The 17,904-nt window shown below is 34.9% G+C and overlaps 1 protein-coding gene and 1 long non-coding RNA gene across 2 annotated transcripts in view; both read left to right on the top strand.

Annotated features, from left to right (window-relative positions):
• LOC140788173 (lysine-specific demethylase JMJ17) overlaps positions 1-8,069 on the top strand; it is a 47,215-nt gene extending 39,146 nt beyond the window's left edge. The window contains exons 28-33 of the mRNA XM_073137323.1: positions 4,642-4,786; positions 4,924-5,073; positions 5,613-5,708; positions 5,802-5,897; positions 5,973-6,181; positions 7,635-8,069. Coding sequence (XP_072993424.1) covers positions 4,642-4,786; positions 4,924-5,073; positions 5,613-5,708; positions 5,802-5,897; positions 5,973-6,181; positions 7,635-7,872 — 934 coding nt within the window. The 3' untranslated portion in view covers positions 7,873-8,069. The remainder of the gene's footprint in view (positions 1-4,641; positions 4,787-4,923; positions 5,074-5,612; positions 5,709-5,801; positions 5,898-5,972; positions 6,182-7,634) is intronic.
• Positions 8,070-13,454: 5,385 nt separating this feature from the next.
• LOC140788957 (uncharacterized) lies at positions 13,455-16,856 on the top strand. Its single transcript, XR_012109118.1, has 2 exons — positions 13,455-13,771; positions 16,536-16,856. It is a non-coding gene; the product is annotated as an uncharacterized lncRNA (long non-coding RNA).
• The last annotated feature ends 1,048 nt before the right edge of the window (positions 16,857-17,904 follow it).

Genomic DNA, 17,904 nt, shown 5'->3' with positions numbered 1-17,904 from the left:
AAAAACGATACGTATCGGCCGTATCGGCCGTTCGTATCGGATCAGACTATTTTTTAATTATATAAAATTCTAAATATTATTTTAAAATGCAGAAAAATTTAGAAAAAATGACAAAAAATAAGAAAACAAAAATTACTCACATATGAAGTCTAAAAACTTAAAAAAATGTATTAACTTACTCAAAATTTAAAACTTTGTTGAATACCGAGCTGGTTCTCGTAAATTTCTATAGTTTTCATCATCATAATCACCATAAGTTTGTAAATATTGATGTCTGAGACCTGATGCTCCAAAAAGTAATTTCATCATACTAGTCATATTGTATGGATCTTGTTGTGTGACTTGCGTTTGAGGAGGATAATAACCAGCATTTGGATCTTGTGCCTGAGAATACTGAGGATAATAACTAGCATATGGATCTTGTGATGGCTCCAAACAATAAATACTCGATGTACTATAATCATAGGAACCAAAATGCATCTCATGACGACGTCGCTGATATGTATATATATCCTCAGTTTCTTTGTCTTCACTCCTTATGCCTCCTTGACTTTCTTCAACAAATGTAGATGGAACGATCTCACCACCATATGTATCATCATGACTATGACTAGTATTAGTAGGTATACTATCTCTCGCTGCTGAATGACTTGTACCAGCCTCTGCCCTCGTCGTGGTCTCTCCCAATATTTCATCTAACCATGGGTTATCTCTGTCATCTAATAACCTGTCTTCTATTTCTGATCCATGGAGTCAAGGGGTCTTCTTCATCAAAAATATGATTTAAATCAATCAGTTGTTCATTTTCTGCCTTCTTAAATTTCTCTCCCTCAATCTCATATTATAATGACAAAAAACTAACCTCTCCAATCTTTTCATTGTCAATCGGTTGCGTGGTTTTGTGTGGATTAAGGAAAAAGTAGTCCAATTTCTTTCACACTGTGATGAAGACACGGTTTGACTTAAAATCTTCTTTGCTATTGGCGTCAAATTTGTTGCCTCCTCCCATCCATAAATAGACCACCATTCAGCTGGAGTGTTATGAGATATAGCTGCAGCAACTTTAGCAGTACTGAATTTCCCAGCTCTCAATCTATATCTCTCCATCTGAAATCAGAAATATATTATTAGCTTATTGATTATATTGAAAGTTAAAACTTGAAACAAATAATAATAAAATTATTTAATTGAATCATAACTCACTTCTTTATCGCACAGGATTTGTTTATGAATATCGAGCTCAAGCTTGCTGATTACCTTTCTAACCCCCAATAAGACTTCACTATCATTATTGACATTTTTAGAGAATTGAAATCTTTGATTAAGAAAATACCCTGTAGAAATTTAAAATTTGTAAGCATTCAAATTTTTAAATATTCATAAATAAAAATAAATTAAAACTTAAAACTTAAAAGCATGCTTACCAGCAGCGCGTATATCTCTATATAGTTGTTTGTTCCATCTAGAATCAATCATCTTCCACCACTTCCTATAACTTTGGCCCATATTTTTTTTTATTGATTCTTTAGCTATGTCCATTGCCTCATATAAGAAACCCATCTCAGACTTGTCATCACTGTCTACAAGTCTTAATACTTTGACAAGAGGCTCAAATACTGCGGTGACAATATTATCCCAAAATGTATTTCCAAGAGCCATATTTTTCAAAGTTTCACCTAAAGATTTATCTTTAGGTTTCATATTCTTAATTTTCATAGACCACTCCTGTGATGTAAACATCCGCATAATATCATCCTTATAGCGCATGATGCTCTCCAAGGCTAAAAAATGAGTGGCAAATCTAGTGACGCCGGGTCTGATGATCTCCCTACCACCAGTCATCTGCCTGAGTAAATTAAGAACCCAACCATGGTTATATATAAAATTTGTTAACCTCTGATCTTCACATATGGCCATGTCAATTTCAGACTCTTTTGCAATATCCTCTAACATCAGATCAATACAATGTGCAGCACATGACGTCCAATATAAATGAGGTCTTTTAATCATCAGTAAATTTCCATCAGCTTTATAATTTGCCCCATTATCAGTAACCACTTGGACTACTCTTTTTCACCGATTTTTTGTACCACCTCATCCATCAACTAACAAATATAATCTGCATTTTTGAAATGAGCAGTAGCATCCACAAACTTCAAAAATATTATCCCCATGCCAGAGTACACTAAGAAATTAATTATATTTCTTATGTTTTGTGTACTCCAACCATCATACATCAGTGTACAACCAAATTCATCCCAATATCGTTTAAATGTCTCAATATAAGTATAAAGTTCATCTACCTCTAAGTCAAGATATTTAGTAGCAATATCATTTGAACTAGGAGGCGAAACACCATGCCCTACTAATTGTATAGCATCCACCATAGTGTGATAGTAAGGACTATCAGCTACATTGAAAGGAATATGGTTGTAGAAGAAAAATTTAGAGATAGCCCTACCAATGTGTTTCTTTGCATTTTTAATTCCTTTGAGAGCTATCTTGATTGAAGTCTGTGTACGACCCTTTTTTTTTTAAGATATGTATCCATTGGTCCAATATTTTCAGACTCTGCTGTAACACTAGGAGTCCTATGGGTAGAACTGCTGCTCCCGTATTCTCTCTCTCCTCGTATATTAACTGATCTAGATCTCTGAAAGTTACCACCAGTGCTTCTTCTCATCTCTTCCTCTTCTCTATGCATATTTCTGCTCTCTTTCATTGGCCCTCCTCATCTGTTAGTCCTCCGCATCCTCATCACTTTGCTCACTTGCTATCATCATCAATGTGTACAGGATTATGCATCAATTCTTCTCGAATCATTGACTCTCTTTGTTGTGCCGATTGTTTATCCTTCTTTTTGCCAATTAAATGAGCCAACATCTACTTTCTAACTTCCAAAGACACTTGAGTGCAAGCTGCTACATTTCCTTGTTTTCTAGCTAAATGTTCTTTCAAACGGCTGACACCACCACTCATTTCCTTTCCACACCAGTTGCATTTAACGCGCCTTTTATCTTGTTCAAGTGCTGCAATGTTGCCACCCAATGTCGGTATCATATGACTTCTCTTTTGGAGCCATTGATATTTTAGCTCTGCAATTAAAAAACATAAATAAAAATTAAAATATAATATAATCTCTGCTGCAGCAGCAGTAGAGAAGTCTCTGTTGCAGCATTGCTGCTGAGCTGCTGCTGCTGCAGCTCACAGCAGCTGCAGCAATGCTGCTGTGAGCTGCTGCAGGTGCAGGTGCACCTGCTACACAATGGAAAAAAAAAAAAACTTACCGAAGGTCGCCGGAGATTGAGGTCGTCGGAGAACGTCGCCGGAGGTCGAGATCACCGGAGAGATGGAGATCTACTCACTATTCAGTCACCAGTGAGAAAGAGAGTAAGAGATCCGTGAGAAAGAGAGAAAGAAAGAAAAGAGAGAAAGAAAGAAAAGAGAGAAAGAGAGGAAAAGAGAGAAAGAGAGAGAGAGAGAAAAGGGAGAGAGGCAGGTGGGGGGTGGGGACATCAATTATTGATGTCCCCCGGGTCGGATTCGGGTCGGATCCAACCCGTTTCGGTCGGGATCGGCCAAAACAGCTGAAACCGCAGCCGAAACTGGGAACCTTGATATAAAGATTATTCCAATGGACTATGCATTAAGTTTTTCTTAAAAAAACTTGGAAAAGGAGTTGAAACGAAATTATGTGAATAAAAGGGGGTTTTCATAATAAGGGTAAAATGCAGGTGTAGTTTTAAAAGCAACAACATAGGTGGTGTGGTGGTGGGTAAACCTACTATGGTTGGACAACATATTGGCTGCATAAGTAGGACCATGTATCCATATCTGTTTGCATATAGACCTCTTATGCACTGCATATTCATGTGTCTGCATATGCATAACTGTTAATATACTTGATTGATCAGAGGATTATATGATGATCATGTTCTTGGATAGTTTTGGATGAAGATAATTCTCCATATGCTGTATAGCTAATCTTTTAACATATTTATTAGTATATTATTGAAAGAATGGGTAAAATATTATGTATTTAGACTAGTATGAATAATTTTATAATATTTATTGATAGATCACATAGGTACCCACCTATGTGACCAACATACCATGTATGTGGCCTATGCGCTATGCGGTCACATCCTGTGGGTGCCTTGTACAATAAATGTATGTAGTAAAGATAAACTCTTATGATATTCTAGGAGGATTTGTAGTGGCATTTTTGATAGACCATCTAAAAATGATATTCCGGTGAATGCCAAGTATGATATTTCACAACTTTTGGCATTTTTGGAATATTGCCAATATTTTTTTGATTAATTATGATATTCTGAAGAATGCTTAGTTAATTTTTGATATGTTGGGGTAGTGATATGTAGAAAACGCTATATGTATATGATTGTGTATATATTCATGTTTGGGTCATGGGAACAAACTCTCCAGTGAAGGTTTTTTGGGCTACATCATACCTTCTCCAAATCATGCGTTGGTAGGAACCTCATGCCTTGGGATACCCTTTGAATTGCAATATGTTAACATAATGTGCCTACTTTCCATCGAAAAGTTATTTTGTTAGATAGCAGGACTATTTACTTTTGTATCTTTTTTTTTTCCTTATTTTCTTTTTCTTTTTTGCAGGATTGAGGAATTGGATTTGGTAGAAGAAATTGTTAAACAAGCTCAGAAATGCAAGTCATACTTGACGCAAATAGTGGATTGTGCTATTTCTTACCATGGTAAAGATCTGGGTATTATCTCAGAAAGCCTTTTTCTTGCTTTGAAGGTGACTTTTTTTTCTCATGCTCCCTCACATATTCTACTTTTCTTTTTTTTATACTGTCTGCTTTGTGATAGACCTACAAATAGTTGAATGTTTTCTTAGCTCGTATGTGCTTCTGGTTTGTGAATGTCATTCTATAGGCAATGGCGATTGCTGGAGTATATGATAAGCAAGACAGTTGCAACCTTGAGTCAGCATTGACTAGAAATTCATGGAAAATCAGAATCAAGAAATTGCTGAAGGGTTCTAGAAAACCAAACATCCAACAAATTCAGCATCTTGAGAAGGAGGTATAAAGTCTACTTGTTAGTGCATGGTCTAGTTCCTAGTGCACGCTGTATTTAGTCTTAATTGTCTTTTGCAAACATATGAGATCACAATTTTTAGAAATAGATATTTAGAAGACAGATTCTCATCAAATAATTGATAATATTGGGATCATGCTATTCTGCTTGTCTTAGTTGGAGCTTTACAATATGACCAGACATTTGGTTGACCTTTCTTTTGCCTTTCATGAAATCTTTGAAGTTTTGTATTTCTCATTGTTTCTTTTTATTACAATAATGCAACTACCCATTCCGGCGATTTGATCTGTCCTATGCAGCTAATTGTAGTCATATCTTCATCTTCTGTTTAGTATTGAGGGGGTTTGCATGGTCCTTGATGGTTGATGCGGTTAAATTGTTAACTGAATAAGATAACTTTCTGGATTCCATTGAAATTCTTCAAAAAAACTTTAGTATATGTCAATCCAGTGCTTGTTTGGTTGTAATAATGTATTTGTTGATTGTTCATAAACTTTTGAAGCTTATCCATGCTGATGTTGCAGGGTTCAGCTTTAGGTATACCATCTGAAGACCATTTCATGGTGGAAATTACTAAAGTAAGGCAGATTTGTCTGCGGTGGTTAGAGAATGTTAAAAAGGTAAAAATAAAAGAGCTAAATCTTGATGCCAGAAAAACTTCATCAGATAAACATCTAGTCATCTAGATTTGACTAATACATGCCGTTATTCAGGCTATATCCGATTCAGGGGAACTTGCTCTAAGTAAAGTGTATGAACTTATTAGTGAAGGTGAAGATTTGCCTTGCCTTTTCGGAAAGGAATTGAAGGTATACATATTGATGCTAGAACTGTTTTTAGAATTTCCTAGTCATCTGGTCTGATCTTTTTTCCCTTCTGTGCAGCTATTAAGAGCTCGTAGCATTCTTTATTGCATTTGCCGGAAGCCTTATGATCAGAGGGCCATGATTGCTTGTGACCAGTGTGACGAGTGGTACCACTTTGATTGCATTAATTTGTATGAGTCTGCTCCAAAGACGTTCTTTTGTCCTGCATGCCACCCTGTTAATGGAGAGCTCATATCGCTTCCAAGTTCAGCATCCCTAGAAGAAAGGTAGAGCTTTTTCTGGTTTCATGTAAGTTTGTCGTTATAATTTTTTTTAGTTTAGTTCTGTAAAATAAGTTTTGGCATCTAGTGGAGAACTGATTGTTAGGGGTGTAAAGAAGTCAAGTTCAAGCAAGCTGTACTCAGCCTACAAGTAACTCAGCTCGAGCTTGGCTTGGTCTTATATAGAGCCTGCTCAAGTTTGAGTCACTAACTTCCTCTTCACCAAGACGCAAAGATGATGATGCTTGGAGGGAGATGTTACAACCAAATAGAGTTTTAAGGAGAGAGCGAGGCAGGTTTGACAGTTGTCTCTGAATGACTCGAAGATGAGAAAAGGCAGTGACAATAGGCAACGATGGCCAACATGGCAAATCTTGCAGCACCCAAGGGTCTCCATTGCATAGCAGCGCACAGAGACGGTAGAAAAACGAGTAGTTGAAGAGATAGGGAGAGATGATGTTGTTAAACATGGAAAGGTGGGTAAGGGATATAGTGTTTTGTGGGTTCCCAGGAGGACAAATTTTGAGCAGTTATGATTTCTTATCTTTTTTCTGTTGATTAGAGTGGTTGCTCTTGCACCTAGTAAAAGGTTTTCGAGCAAGGCGGCAAGTTTTACTGTATGAGCTATTAGCTACCTAAGTTATATGAGGTAAAGATTTTATGTATGACCTAGGCTTACTGACAACATACTGGTGAGGGACCCAGAGAGGCAGAGACTAATGATTGCTTCCACATGGTTGCATTTGATTCCGTGCTTCTCTGTATTCACACATGTTCTTATATGTTAATATATTATACCTTCTGAATAGTTAAGACATACCAAGGCTTTTTTTAGCTGAGTTTGAGCAACCTGAGCTCAACTTGATTAGCAGAAGAGCTAAAAAAATTGGCTCTAGTTGGATCCTAGCTGAGCTCCAGAGGCTTGTTCCCATTGACATCCTCAAAACTCTGTAATCTATATTTCTGGATGCAAACCACCACATTGAACATAATGCAAAAGGCATGGCCAACTAACTTGAGCATGATCTATTCATCTAATTGATAGTGAGCTACTCCATGTTTAATCATTTACTTCTATGTTGATATGGTGTTAAATAGATAAAGCCTAGAAGAACTTGAGAACTTGTGCTGAAAGTTTAAGAGGCCCAAGAAACAAGGATAATATTGTAGGTTACCTGCATTTCCATCTTGCAAAAGAGTTAATCAGGAACACAACATTTTCTTATGATTATTAAAGTAGGTATTAATGCTTTAGTTTGTTTATAGGAGTACTATTTGGTTTAAATGCTTGATGTGGAATTGTAGATAATTAACTAATTTTTTATCTACAGTTTGAAGATTGTGTTGTATGGCCCTCACATTGGGACGCCTGTTTCATAGATTGAAAATTGTAGTTCTTCTGCTATTTCTCTTGGATGCCCAAGATGATCTTTCTTGCTTCAATAAATGCATTTTGCAGATTAAGGACTGATGAAGAACCTCGTACACCTCCAGCCTGCTATAATGAATCAAGTAGTGATGAATCAAAAAGAAAACAACTCAAGGACATTATTCCTACCTCACAGAAAAAGGTGCAAGTAAGAATTGATTTGGTTGAGCTTTTGAGATGTTATGGTGAAATTGATATTTTGTGGAGAGAGAACAAAAGGCCTCTCCAAAGAACAGCTAGAAGGCGTAAATTTGAGGGCATTTCTTGAACTTTTTTTCAACATGTAATGATGTAAATGCATAAACTCCTTTCTTTTTTTAGTTCCATTATTTATTCTTTTTGCCATTGATATGTCAGTGGTTTGATCAACAATAAGATATTAAGTTGTAAATTCACCTTGTCTTCACTTATTTTAGACTAGGCATTTATTTACATGGGCACTCCTACATGAAGGACTTTATTTAACTGTATATATTTGACTAGTATGCCGATTTATTTGTTGAAGAATTATCTCTATCTTAGTCGTCCATGTAACTAGTAGTATCAAGGGGGGAAAGAAAAGTCCTCCTTTCCTTTTATTTCCGTCTTGGTGCTCTTAGTACCCCATCCATTCCTGTTCTTCATTGCTTACAATCCTTGACCTTCTGCATATTCTGTGGTATTCCTTCATTGATAGGTGATGCTGTCTTGTTGGTAGCTTAGCTTCTTATTTTTCACTAGCATTTGAGCATTATTATGGGTTGTTTCAGTTGATATTTTTGGCCTTCCCTGCACATGCATTAGTAGAGGGTGCTCATGTGTTGTAGCCAAATTAGTTGATATTCTTCACAAGAAGAATTCTTAAGGTTATAAATCAAGTTATCTATGTGACAGCTCTGAAGATGACCATGATTATCAGGTACTTATGCACTATATGCTTTAGTTATTATTTAATCTTATTTTCTGTAATCATGTCAGCTATGTTGCAGGCCGATTTGACTCCATTTAAAATACAAGGTGGATGATTCGGGCATTGAAAATGAATATAGATTGCTTTCTGCTATTTTGTTCACTGTTCCTTATTTTGTGTCTCACTTATGCTGCTTCTTCCCTTTCTTTTGTTAATTTTGTATGCATAGGTTTCTGGACCTATCAACTAGTTGTGTTTTTTGTGATATTTCTTACCCTGTTATTACTGAATTTTCCATTCAACTTCAAGTCTATATGTAGTCTCTTCAGCTGGAACAAGGTGCTCTTAAGATAGATCTTTTGTCTGGCTAGCACTGGTGCTACGGCTTGAAAATAAATGTGGTATGGAAGAAAAAGAAGATGCGGATTCCACTTTAATTTCAGTTGGACTCTAGCTAAATGTCAATATATGTTTTGTTTTATAGAGCTCATTTCTTACTCTGTTGAAAGCTACTTGGCATCTTGAATATTCTCACCATGATCTCTTTGTTTCCCAAGCATTTAATTTTGATTCCTGATTGTTATTTTCAAAGTGGGACACGTTGTTTCTCACTTTCTTGTTCCCTGTTACATTCTTAACTTGGAGAAAGCAACTTGTTTAACACTAATGTGTCACAAGAATTGAATGTATCATCTCTTTGCTATGTTCTTCAATGCATCTTCTATTTTGTCAAACCACTTGATAGACAGAAGAAAGAGAAAGCAAGCAAGAAAGCAAGCAAGCACTCTCTCAATTTTCTGTGCCGGTTGTGAAGTACATCTTTTATTGCAAATTATTCACTACGTCTTACCAGTTTTTGTGCACCTCTCTTTCAAACTTCTCTTGGAACTCTTGATGCTCTTTTATTTTGTATTTATGTTATATTTTATAGTCTGTCTTCTTTTTTCCATTGTCTATTGTCCGGAGGCTAAGTGGCTCGGAAATTATGGGGCAGCTTTACACACGTCACGGCTGCAGTCTAAGCATTTTGCACCATCTTAAATTTTTATGCCTTCATAGTATCAATTGCTTTGCCAACGAGGAAAGGCTACATACTTGGTGGTTAACAGCAGAATCTCTTTTTATTATTTTTTTCTTTTTTGCTTCTCTGACAGGCCTTAGAAAAAGAAAATTATAGGATTCTTTGGGGCGAAAATATATGTTAGATACTTGTCAGTTTTTCATCGAATTAGCCCTCCGATTAAAATATATGTTAGATACTAGTGCATTTCTAAACTTAAATACATACTTAAATGTGTATTTAAACAAATTTGGTCTTTTAAAATTATTAAGTTCTGGGGAGAAATATTTCTATATGATTTGCTTTTCTGTTCTGCTTAGTGATTTGTATTTGGAACCTATCAGAATCGAAAAAAAACTATTTATACAAAAAAAAAATTAAGACTTAATAATATTTTTAGAAATTTTTAATTTTTTATATAGCCTGTCAGCCATTTATATTTTGGAAATCGCCGTCCTAGTTTGGTTTCGTATTTAATACTTCGATGTGAATTAGACACGTGGTTAATTATTTTTGGCAGACTTAAAATAGTGTAAAAAAATCTAATACTTATTGTGATACAGTGGTGTAGGCGTGAAGGTGGGGCCAGGGCTTTTGGTTGGAGAGTTGGAATAGATGGAGGAGACCCACATGAAGGTGCAGGAGGGTGCACAAGGACTTTAGCACAGTGGTTTGGCATAGGGACGAATGCCCCATATCAAGTCTGGGTAGTTGTAATGCCTTGACCTTCTTCTTTTGATTCAAACATTTCACATGGCCGTGCCTTGGGTTTATTATAGTGTGAGTTGGAAGTTTAAAAAAAAAAAAAAAAAAAAAAAGGTTTCCACTCCCCTTTTTTAATGTGATTATTTGAAAGAAAGTAAATAGTCTTGTTTCAGTCTGTTTGTTTCTTCTCTTCTTTTACCCCGAGTTCCCTCTTTTTCGTTTTAGGACTTAATAATAAAGTCGACATGCCGATAGTTTATTTTGCAAAGCGAATATGTTGTTCGGAAAAGAAGAACACGTCTATAATGAAGTGGCTGTCGTTCTCCTTTTGAGTTCTGCTTTATGGTTTAGATACTTGTTTCTTTTTCCCTTGGAACAAAGGGTCTTTTAGTTACGTGGTGCTCCAATCTACCCTTGCAGGTAGTAGTGAACAAAAGATCTTTTTATTATTATTATTATTATTATTATTATTTTCCAAGTTTCATTTGCTTTATTTTTTCTCCCTCCCCTCCCTAATTAGTTAACCGGAAGAAATGAAAATAACCTTTCTGTTAAGAACAACGAAGGGCATTATATGAGATGCAATGTCAATTCCATTGATGTGTTGTGTTCGCATTCTTCCTATCAATGCTGTTCTCTGATTGCAACTCCTGCTGACCTTGGTTGGGTGTATATCTCTTCTTCTTATGTCATATCAATGATATTAAAACGCGTCTTACATCATCAGTTCACCATCTATAGAAATTTATGTTATATTATCTGGTCTAGTTTCATTCTTTGCACATGCATGTCTATTTCTTCTGCTAGCTACTGACCTAATTATTTATTCTGGTAGTACTGCACTACCTTAACCTTCATTTTAGATAAGAGTTTGGTTCCAAAAGTTGTGAATTTTTATTTGTTCTACTGATTGGAACTAGAAAATCTCATCGTTTTTGTTGTAGACGACGAAAGGCGAAGAAGAAATGAGATGACATGCATAATACGTAGAGATTATAGAAAAAAAAATGGTTATATGCTTGTTTACTGCTGCTCAAAAGTTATTTCTTTGCTTCCTTCTTGCTTTGTTCTTCTGTTCTTGGGATATAGTGACAAGAAGAATATGAAGGTCGAGCTAGTTTTGGTAGCTTGCTTGGAAGGAATACAACTGGGAAAAAAGAAAAGTTAACACCCTCCATTATGTTCATGGTTTCTAGAATCAGGACTTAGGACCACTTTTGACAAATGACAAATGGGTGAGGGCCATTATTGGTGACGAATGACCGAAATGCCCCCAGAGATAGAAACAGGATAGAAACAAATTCAAAGGTTTAGAATTCATATAAGCTTATATATATATATATATATATATATATATATATATATATATTATTCAGAATAGTTCAGCAGTTGTTGTTTTATTTTTCCAATCATCTAGCACTTTATTATCTATTAGATGGCGTGAATCCTCGTACAGGATATAAATGTCCCATTTCATTGACCGAAATGAATGAGATGTACTCCATCTTGGCCATTTGATTGGCTGCAACTGAGACATGATGCATGGCATGACTCCAATGCATGCCAATCGTGTCAGATTACTCAAGACAGAGATACCAAGCAATCCATGTGGAAAAAACTTTGTTTATGTGTTGGTCCACGAAGATTAGTGCATCATAGGGTAGATGAGCTATTCCCATTTCCCTTGTTCTATTATTATATAAATTGGTTCAATCTGTGGGTCTCCAAGTTAAATTGTAGGTTTATATTAGCATATTTTAAATAATATATTTATAGTTCTAAAAAGTATCTATTAAAGCAATATAATTATATTTCTTCTTTTATTTAGCCATTATTTGCTAATATTTTGATAACTGTGGTTATTAGAGTACTATTTTTTTGAGAGAGAAATGATAATTTATTAGTATCCCAATTAAATTGGTGGTGTTGGGATTCGAATTGAAATGCTTATATAATATGAACTCATTTGACCATCTAAACATTGTCCCATACTATCAAGACAAATTTTCTATTAGTTCTAAAATTCCCACTTCAGATTTATTACACCTAAATCTTAATTGGGTTTAGATTTTAAAAACCAAGACATTTGATTAGATTGCCATGTATAGTTCAATAAGGCCTTGTTTGCTTTGAGTTTAGGATGTTCTTCCGAACTGATTCAGGGATTTTTAAACTGATTTAGTAATTAAATATTTTTTATTTATTTTTATATCTAATCAAATTTACTCTTCAATAAATTAAGATTAAAAAATGAGACCAATTTATCGAGTTTGAGGCTTAGTCTCAAACCAAACAAGGCCTCTAACAAGGTTTCAAACAAAATAAAAAATAAAATCAGATGAGAGGTTCTCCTCATTGTCAATGGCCTTCTTCTTCTCAACTCTCTAAGCTGCCTTGGTTGATAAAGGGAAGAATCTTTTCCTCTTCCCCTATGAGTATTTTTTTTCACCTTTCCTCCTCTTATCCTCTCTTTTTTTCTCTTCTCTATGTTTGTTTCCTACCATCCTAGCTTGCTCTTTGAGGAAGATCATTCTCTTCTCCTCCCTTCTCCTCCCTTCTCCTCCCTTCTCCCTTTGACTTTCTCTCTCTTATTCGATAATTGCCATCACTATTGCTGGCATGGCCATTGCCACGGTCATTGTCTTCTCTTCTCCCTTTGTTTTTGTATTTTTTAATTCTTTTATTAACTTATGTAGGATGTGTGGTGGTCTATTATAGGGTCACGCATATTGAGTATTCTTGTGGTCTCAATAGAGTTATATAATTATAACCCTTTTGCACTTGTATTCTTAACAATCAATTTTTGAGTCCATCAAATCTCTTGTTATGATTCTTTTGTGGTGTTGCCGCTACTAGTAAAGTAGAGACTTACTTTTTAAAATTGTCACTCTACTTTCTTCGCTTCTAATTATGCATTAATATTTATAATTATTATTATATATTTATGCTTGTTATTTTTTTTAACCAAGTGTGAGATTTATGTTCAAGGCTGTTGCCCTATCTCCCTTTTATCTATTTGTGTATCAAGTAATAACTCCGGTCAATAAAAAAAAACTAAATTCTTAGTGGACCAAAATAAAAAGGACACTTAATTAAGAGGGGGGATTTTCTGGTAATTTTACTAGCAGTAGCATCTTGTAGTCGGCTCCAAATTCCCGGCACCTCCCAAGAAGAGCAACATCAACTCCATGTATAATGTATTGCGACTCTTCACCATCCCAAACCTCTTTCCCTCCTCTTCTTCCTACCTTATAAATTTGGCTTCATGGCTTTCCACAACCTCTGCACCTTTTCAGACTAAACTGCAGTTAATTAACTTTATATATACATATATATATATAGAGAGAGAGAGAGAGAGAGAAGAGTAAGAGAAGAGAGCATCGATTCCATGGGCAGCTGATGGATAATTCCAAAGGGATCGCATTGATCTTTCGATAATCATAATCGCGAATGATCAATGCGATTCCGTTGGAATTTTCCATCAGTTGCCATTTCTTCCTCCAGTTCTTCCCGGTATGTGTTTCTATACTTTGAAATGATACAATATGAATCATGATATGCTCGTTTCTTCTTTTTTTATACTTTTCTTCTGGTAATTATAATCATATATATTCCTGCGTCATGTTAGTAAGTCTTCAAATAAAAGGAAAGCTTTCCTTATGTTTAGCTCTTCAAATAAAAGGGAAGTTTTTGTAGCTAAAACTTTTACATGATTGATATTTTATTTCTATTATTTTTTTATAATTGGTATTATGCTTTTGGTGGATTCTTTTGTGCACGAAATGAAAAAAAAAATAATTCGACAACATTAGAGGCTAAATAATATACAAGAGGATCTGACAATATTTCGACCCACATACAAATATACAATCATACCCCAGCGGATGCTCTAATTAGATTCCGTAAGAAAATTTAATCCGTAGGTCAATTGGCTTCACTAATATTTCACTTTTGGTGGAGTCTTTAAGGAATTTTTAGAAAAAAAATAACCTTCTTGTTTATGTATTTTGATATAATTTTTTTTATCACTTTGTTGCATCATGATCTGAATCGCACCCAAAATACAAAGAGAAAAAAAAAATTATCCCGAGTGGAATCCAATTCTGTCTAATCCTGAGTTCCTGATCCGGGGTGAGGACTTTTTGGGCATTTCGGCTTGGATTTCGTTGCAAAAAAAGAAAAAAAAAAGGAAAAAAGAGTGAATAGAAAGTCTTTTCAGAATAAAGACAAAACAGGAGTGGTTATCTGGCAGGGGGGATGTAGGGTTTTGCCGAAGGAAGAGAAAGATGATGAAGAAAAACTTGCGAAGAGGAAGAAGCAACATGAATTCGACCTCCAAAGTAAGAAACAATGACCTAGTTAATTTGATACGTTTGAAAAAAAAAATTTCTTACCTTTTTGGTTGATCTTATTGTGATATGTGTTCTTTGGATGGGATGTCAGGAGAGGGAGGGAGGAGAGGGAGGGAGGAGAGGGAAAAGAAGGGAAAGAATTTGTAAGCGGGAAAAATCTAAGATGAAGGTGGTCTATTGCTCATCTAACTTTAGATTTGATTTGGCTTTTTATTTGTTTCTTTAAATGTCTAGTTATAGATTCTTTTGAATTAAACTATAAGTTGACTACTTTATGGGGACCTTTTGTTTTGTTTTTTTTTCTTTGCTTCCTGTTGTTAATTTAATGCGCTAAAAGTAGGCATTTTGTTCTATTAGGCAGCATTGAAGTAATATCACGTATACTTAATTGAGGGGCACTTTCTAGCTCCTGCCTAGATTGCTATTTTCCTTATTGATATGGTCTTATGTTACTTGATTTAGTGGATCTAGTTAAAGCTATTTAAGTTATAGGGAGGAAAAAAAAGGAGTGGAAATAGTCTTGGCATATTATTGCAATACTTCAATTCTTCTAATCTGTGATGGTGCCACAGAAATGATGGGGAACTTGCGATACAGAAGTTCATTTGCTATTATCATATGAAAGGCTTCTCTCGCTGTAAATTTTCCATGATTACTTCTATCCTTGGGTGTCTTCTTGTGCTTTAGAAGTACTGGTATAGGCTTTCATTCTTTAGCCACTATTCGGCATCTTTGGTTAAATTCTCATTTTGTAGTTCAGAAGCTATCCTGTAAATATCTAAATTGCAAATACAGAATGAAACTTTTTCTTCAGGTACTTATTCACATACATTTAGCTCTCATGGATTGCAAAGCTACATTTTCACTTTCTTGCCAATGAAACACGGCACTTTTTCATACGTTCCAGATGGATTACAAAACTAAACCTGTCATCTTATTGAAGTCTGTGGATCTTCATGATGCTGCACATGCTTCGGCATTAATTTTGCAGTCACCACACCAGGCATGTGCTTGCATTCTAAGAAGTCTTAGTATGTTTCATCAGACCTTTAATTTTATCCACCAGTGTTGATTTGTCAAGTGGGTAATTATCTGCTAACTATGGTTATTTATGTGCGATTTAGAGCTGATAACTGGTAACACATAATAATGGTTAAGGGGATTGAATGATAGAAATTTTTTAGTGCAAGCAAGCCTCTATTTTAACAGGTGAGATTCCCATGATCAGCTAAATTTGTCTTCTAATTAAGCGAGAACTGTTTTTAACTAGATAAATGTGCATAATTTATGAAGCTAAAAAATTGGCTCCTATATTAATTGTGAGAAATTTTTGGCATAGTTATCTCTGCTTATTCTGTGACCCTCTGAGATCAATGGTTGAGTGTGGGTTTCCTATCAACAGTATTCAGTTTCTTGATATGGTTATCCTGAAATCTGAACATCTTTGATGCCCTTTGTATTATTAATTTAGAAGTATAAAAGAAGTTATTATATATGCTTTGACAAGGAAGATGTTACTTGAAAATCCAGCATGGAACTAGCAGTAGCAACCATAGAGGAGCCTTTTGTAACATTTTCACCTTTATTTTAAACAAAGAACAAGGGGCCTGTCTTTCACTTTGAGACAGTGCTTTTTAGTGGTCAATATCAGGCTTATGGACCTTAATATGCTATTTTTCTTCACCTACCATAAGTCTCCCCTTTTTGTTCACACTTGTATACATCATGAGAATAATGAAGTTTTACCCTTTTTGTTCACACTTGTATACATTGTGAGAATAATGAAGTTTTCTTTGATTTTAGTGTCTTTTTATTAAGCTGTTCTTTAGGTAATTTTTTAGATTTGTGATAGTCGTATCAATGCTCATGGAGCATGTAGCACTGAAAGACATTTTGGATTGATTTTTTTTTTTGTCTTCATCCAGATAGACATTTTGGATTGATTTAAGGTTGGGAAGAAGAAGCTGAAGACCAAGTTATCAGCCTAAGCAAAGGCCAAAGAGCACAAGCAAAGTAGATCGACAAATAATTCTTGAGAAGAGTACTTGAAACAGGTTAAAGATGAATGCATCCTGTTTACCTCTAGTGGCTTGAATTCAACTGGTTTTCATCTTTTTGTACTGAGAATAGGTGCATCAGTTGTGAATTATCTTCTTGTTCTTTTGTTTTTCGACTGGTCACTCTGATGCTGTTTGAACTTGAACTTATTTTATGACTTACCATGTGTGATTCTTCCTTGTTATTCATTAACAGTTTCTTGAAGAAGTTCAAAAGAAACTAAAAGATCATATAAGCATAATCATCTTTCACAATTAATGAGGTAACCATTACTAATAGCTAATCATATTGCAGTCAAGGCTAGTTTTGAGGCAGAGGTCATGGAATAACAACCACCTCTTTTCCTTCTGCAGCTTTTGCTCCCCAGGACTAAGAAATTGGCCCATGGTATCTTTCTTGCTTGTCCTGTTGGTAGAATATTGTTCATCTATTATCAACAGGTAGAGCTGAATTCGGCTCACTAAAGTTTGAACCTGGAAGCTTATGATGATGGCTGACATGCACAACTGTTGAGATATTTTCTTGAAGAGGGATTGTGATGGATCACAAATCCAGGAATTGTGGGGCTGTTTAATAATATTCAGGATAAGATTGGGTTGCCTCAGCAACCATGATGCATTTATATATTCAATTGCCAAAGTAGCAGGGGCATGATAGAGATATCCATTTGATCTATATTGATATTGACATGCATAAATGTTCTATTTAGGAAGAAGTATGCAATTTGCTCAAATATATTAGATGAAATATTGATCATGCTGCTACTCCTTGCGTACCAGAATTATGATTTGTTGTTTTAGAGGGTGCATATTCTCTAGGGTTATCTTGAGAAAATAGAATTATCCTTTAATTGGTTTTATAAATCTTGAACCAATATTATACATAAAATGTAATATATTCATGATAAACACCAAAAAATGTGTGTTGGAAATGTATTCTCATTTTTATGGACCAAGTCAAAATGCTAATAAGATTAAATTTTTATTTTTAGATAGAAATATCATTATTTATAAGTTTTTAGATGAAATTTTGATTAGATTGAAGTAAGTATGTCTTAATTTTTCTTTCTGTCGCATATAAAAAGTTGATCAGATTAACTTCTTATATATTAGAAGAAAATGTTGACTTGGTTAGCATTTTTTATTCTTATATAAAACGCTGATAAATTTAATATTTTAAAGATAGCTATAGTGAAACATACAATTTTAATATCAAGTTTGAGATAGATCTATTTTG

This window comes from Typha latifolia, chromosome 5 (genome assembly GCF_019914945.1).
Source record: "Typha latifolia isolate L0001 chromosome 5, TyphaL0001v2, whole genome shotgun sequence".
Classification (NCBI taxonomy): domain Eukaryota; kingdom Viridiplantae; phylum Streptophyta; class Magnoliopsida; order Poales; family Typhaceae; genus Typha; species Typha latifolia.
Note: the sequence above shows the minus strand (reverse complement) of the source record. Positions and strands in the feature narration are given on the sequence as shown.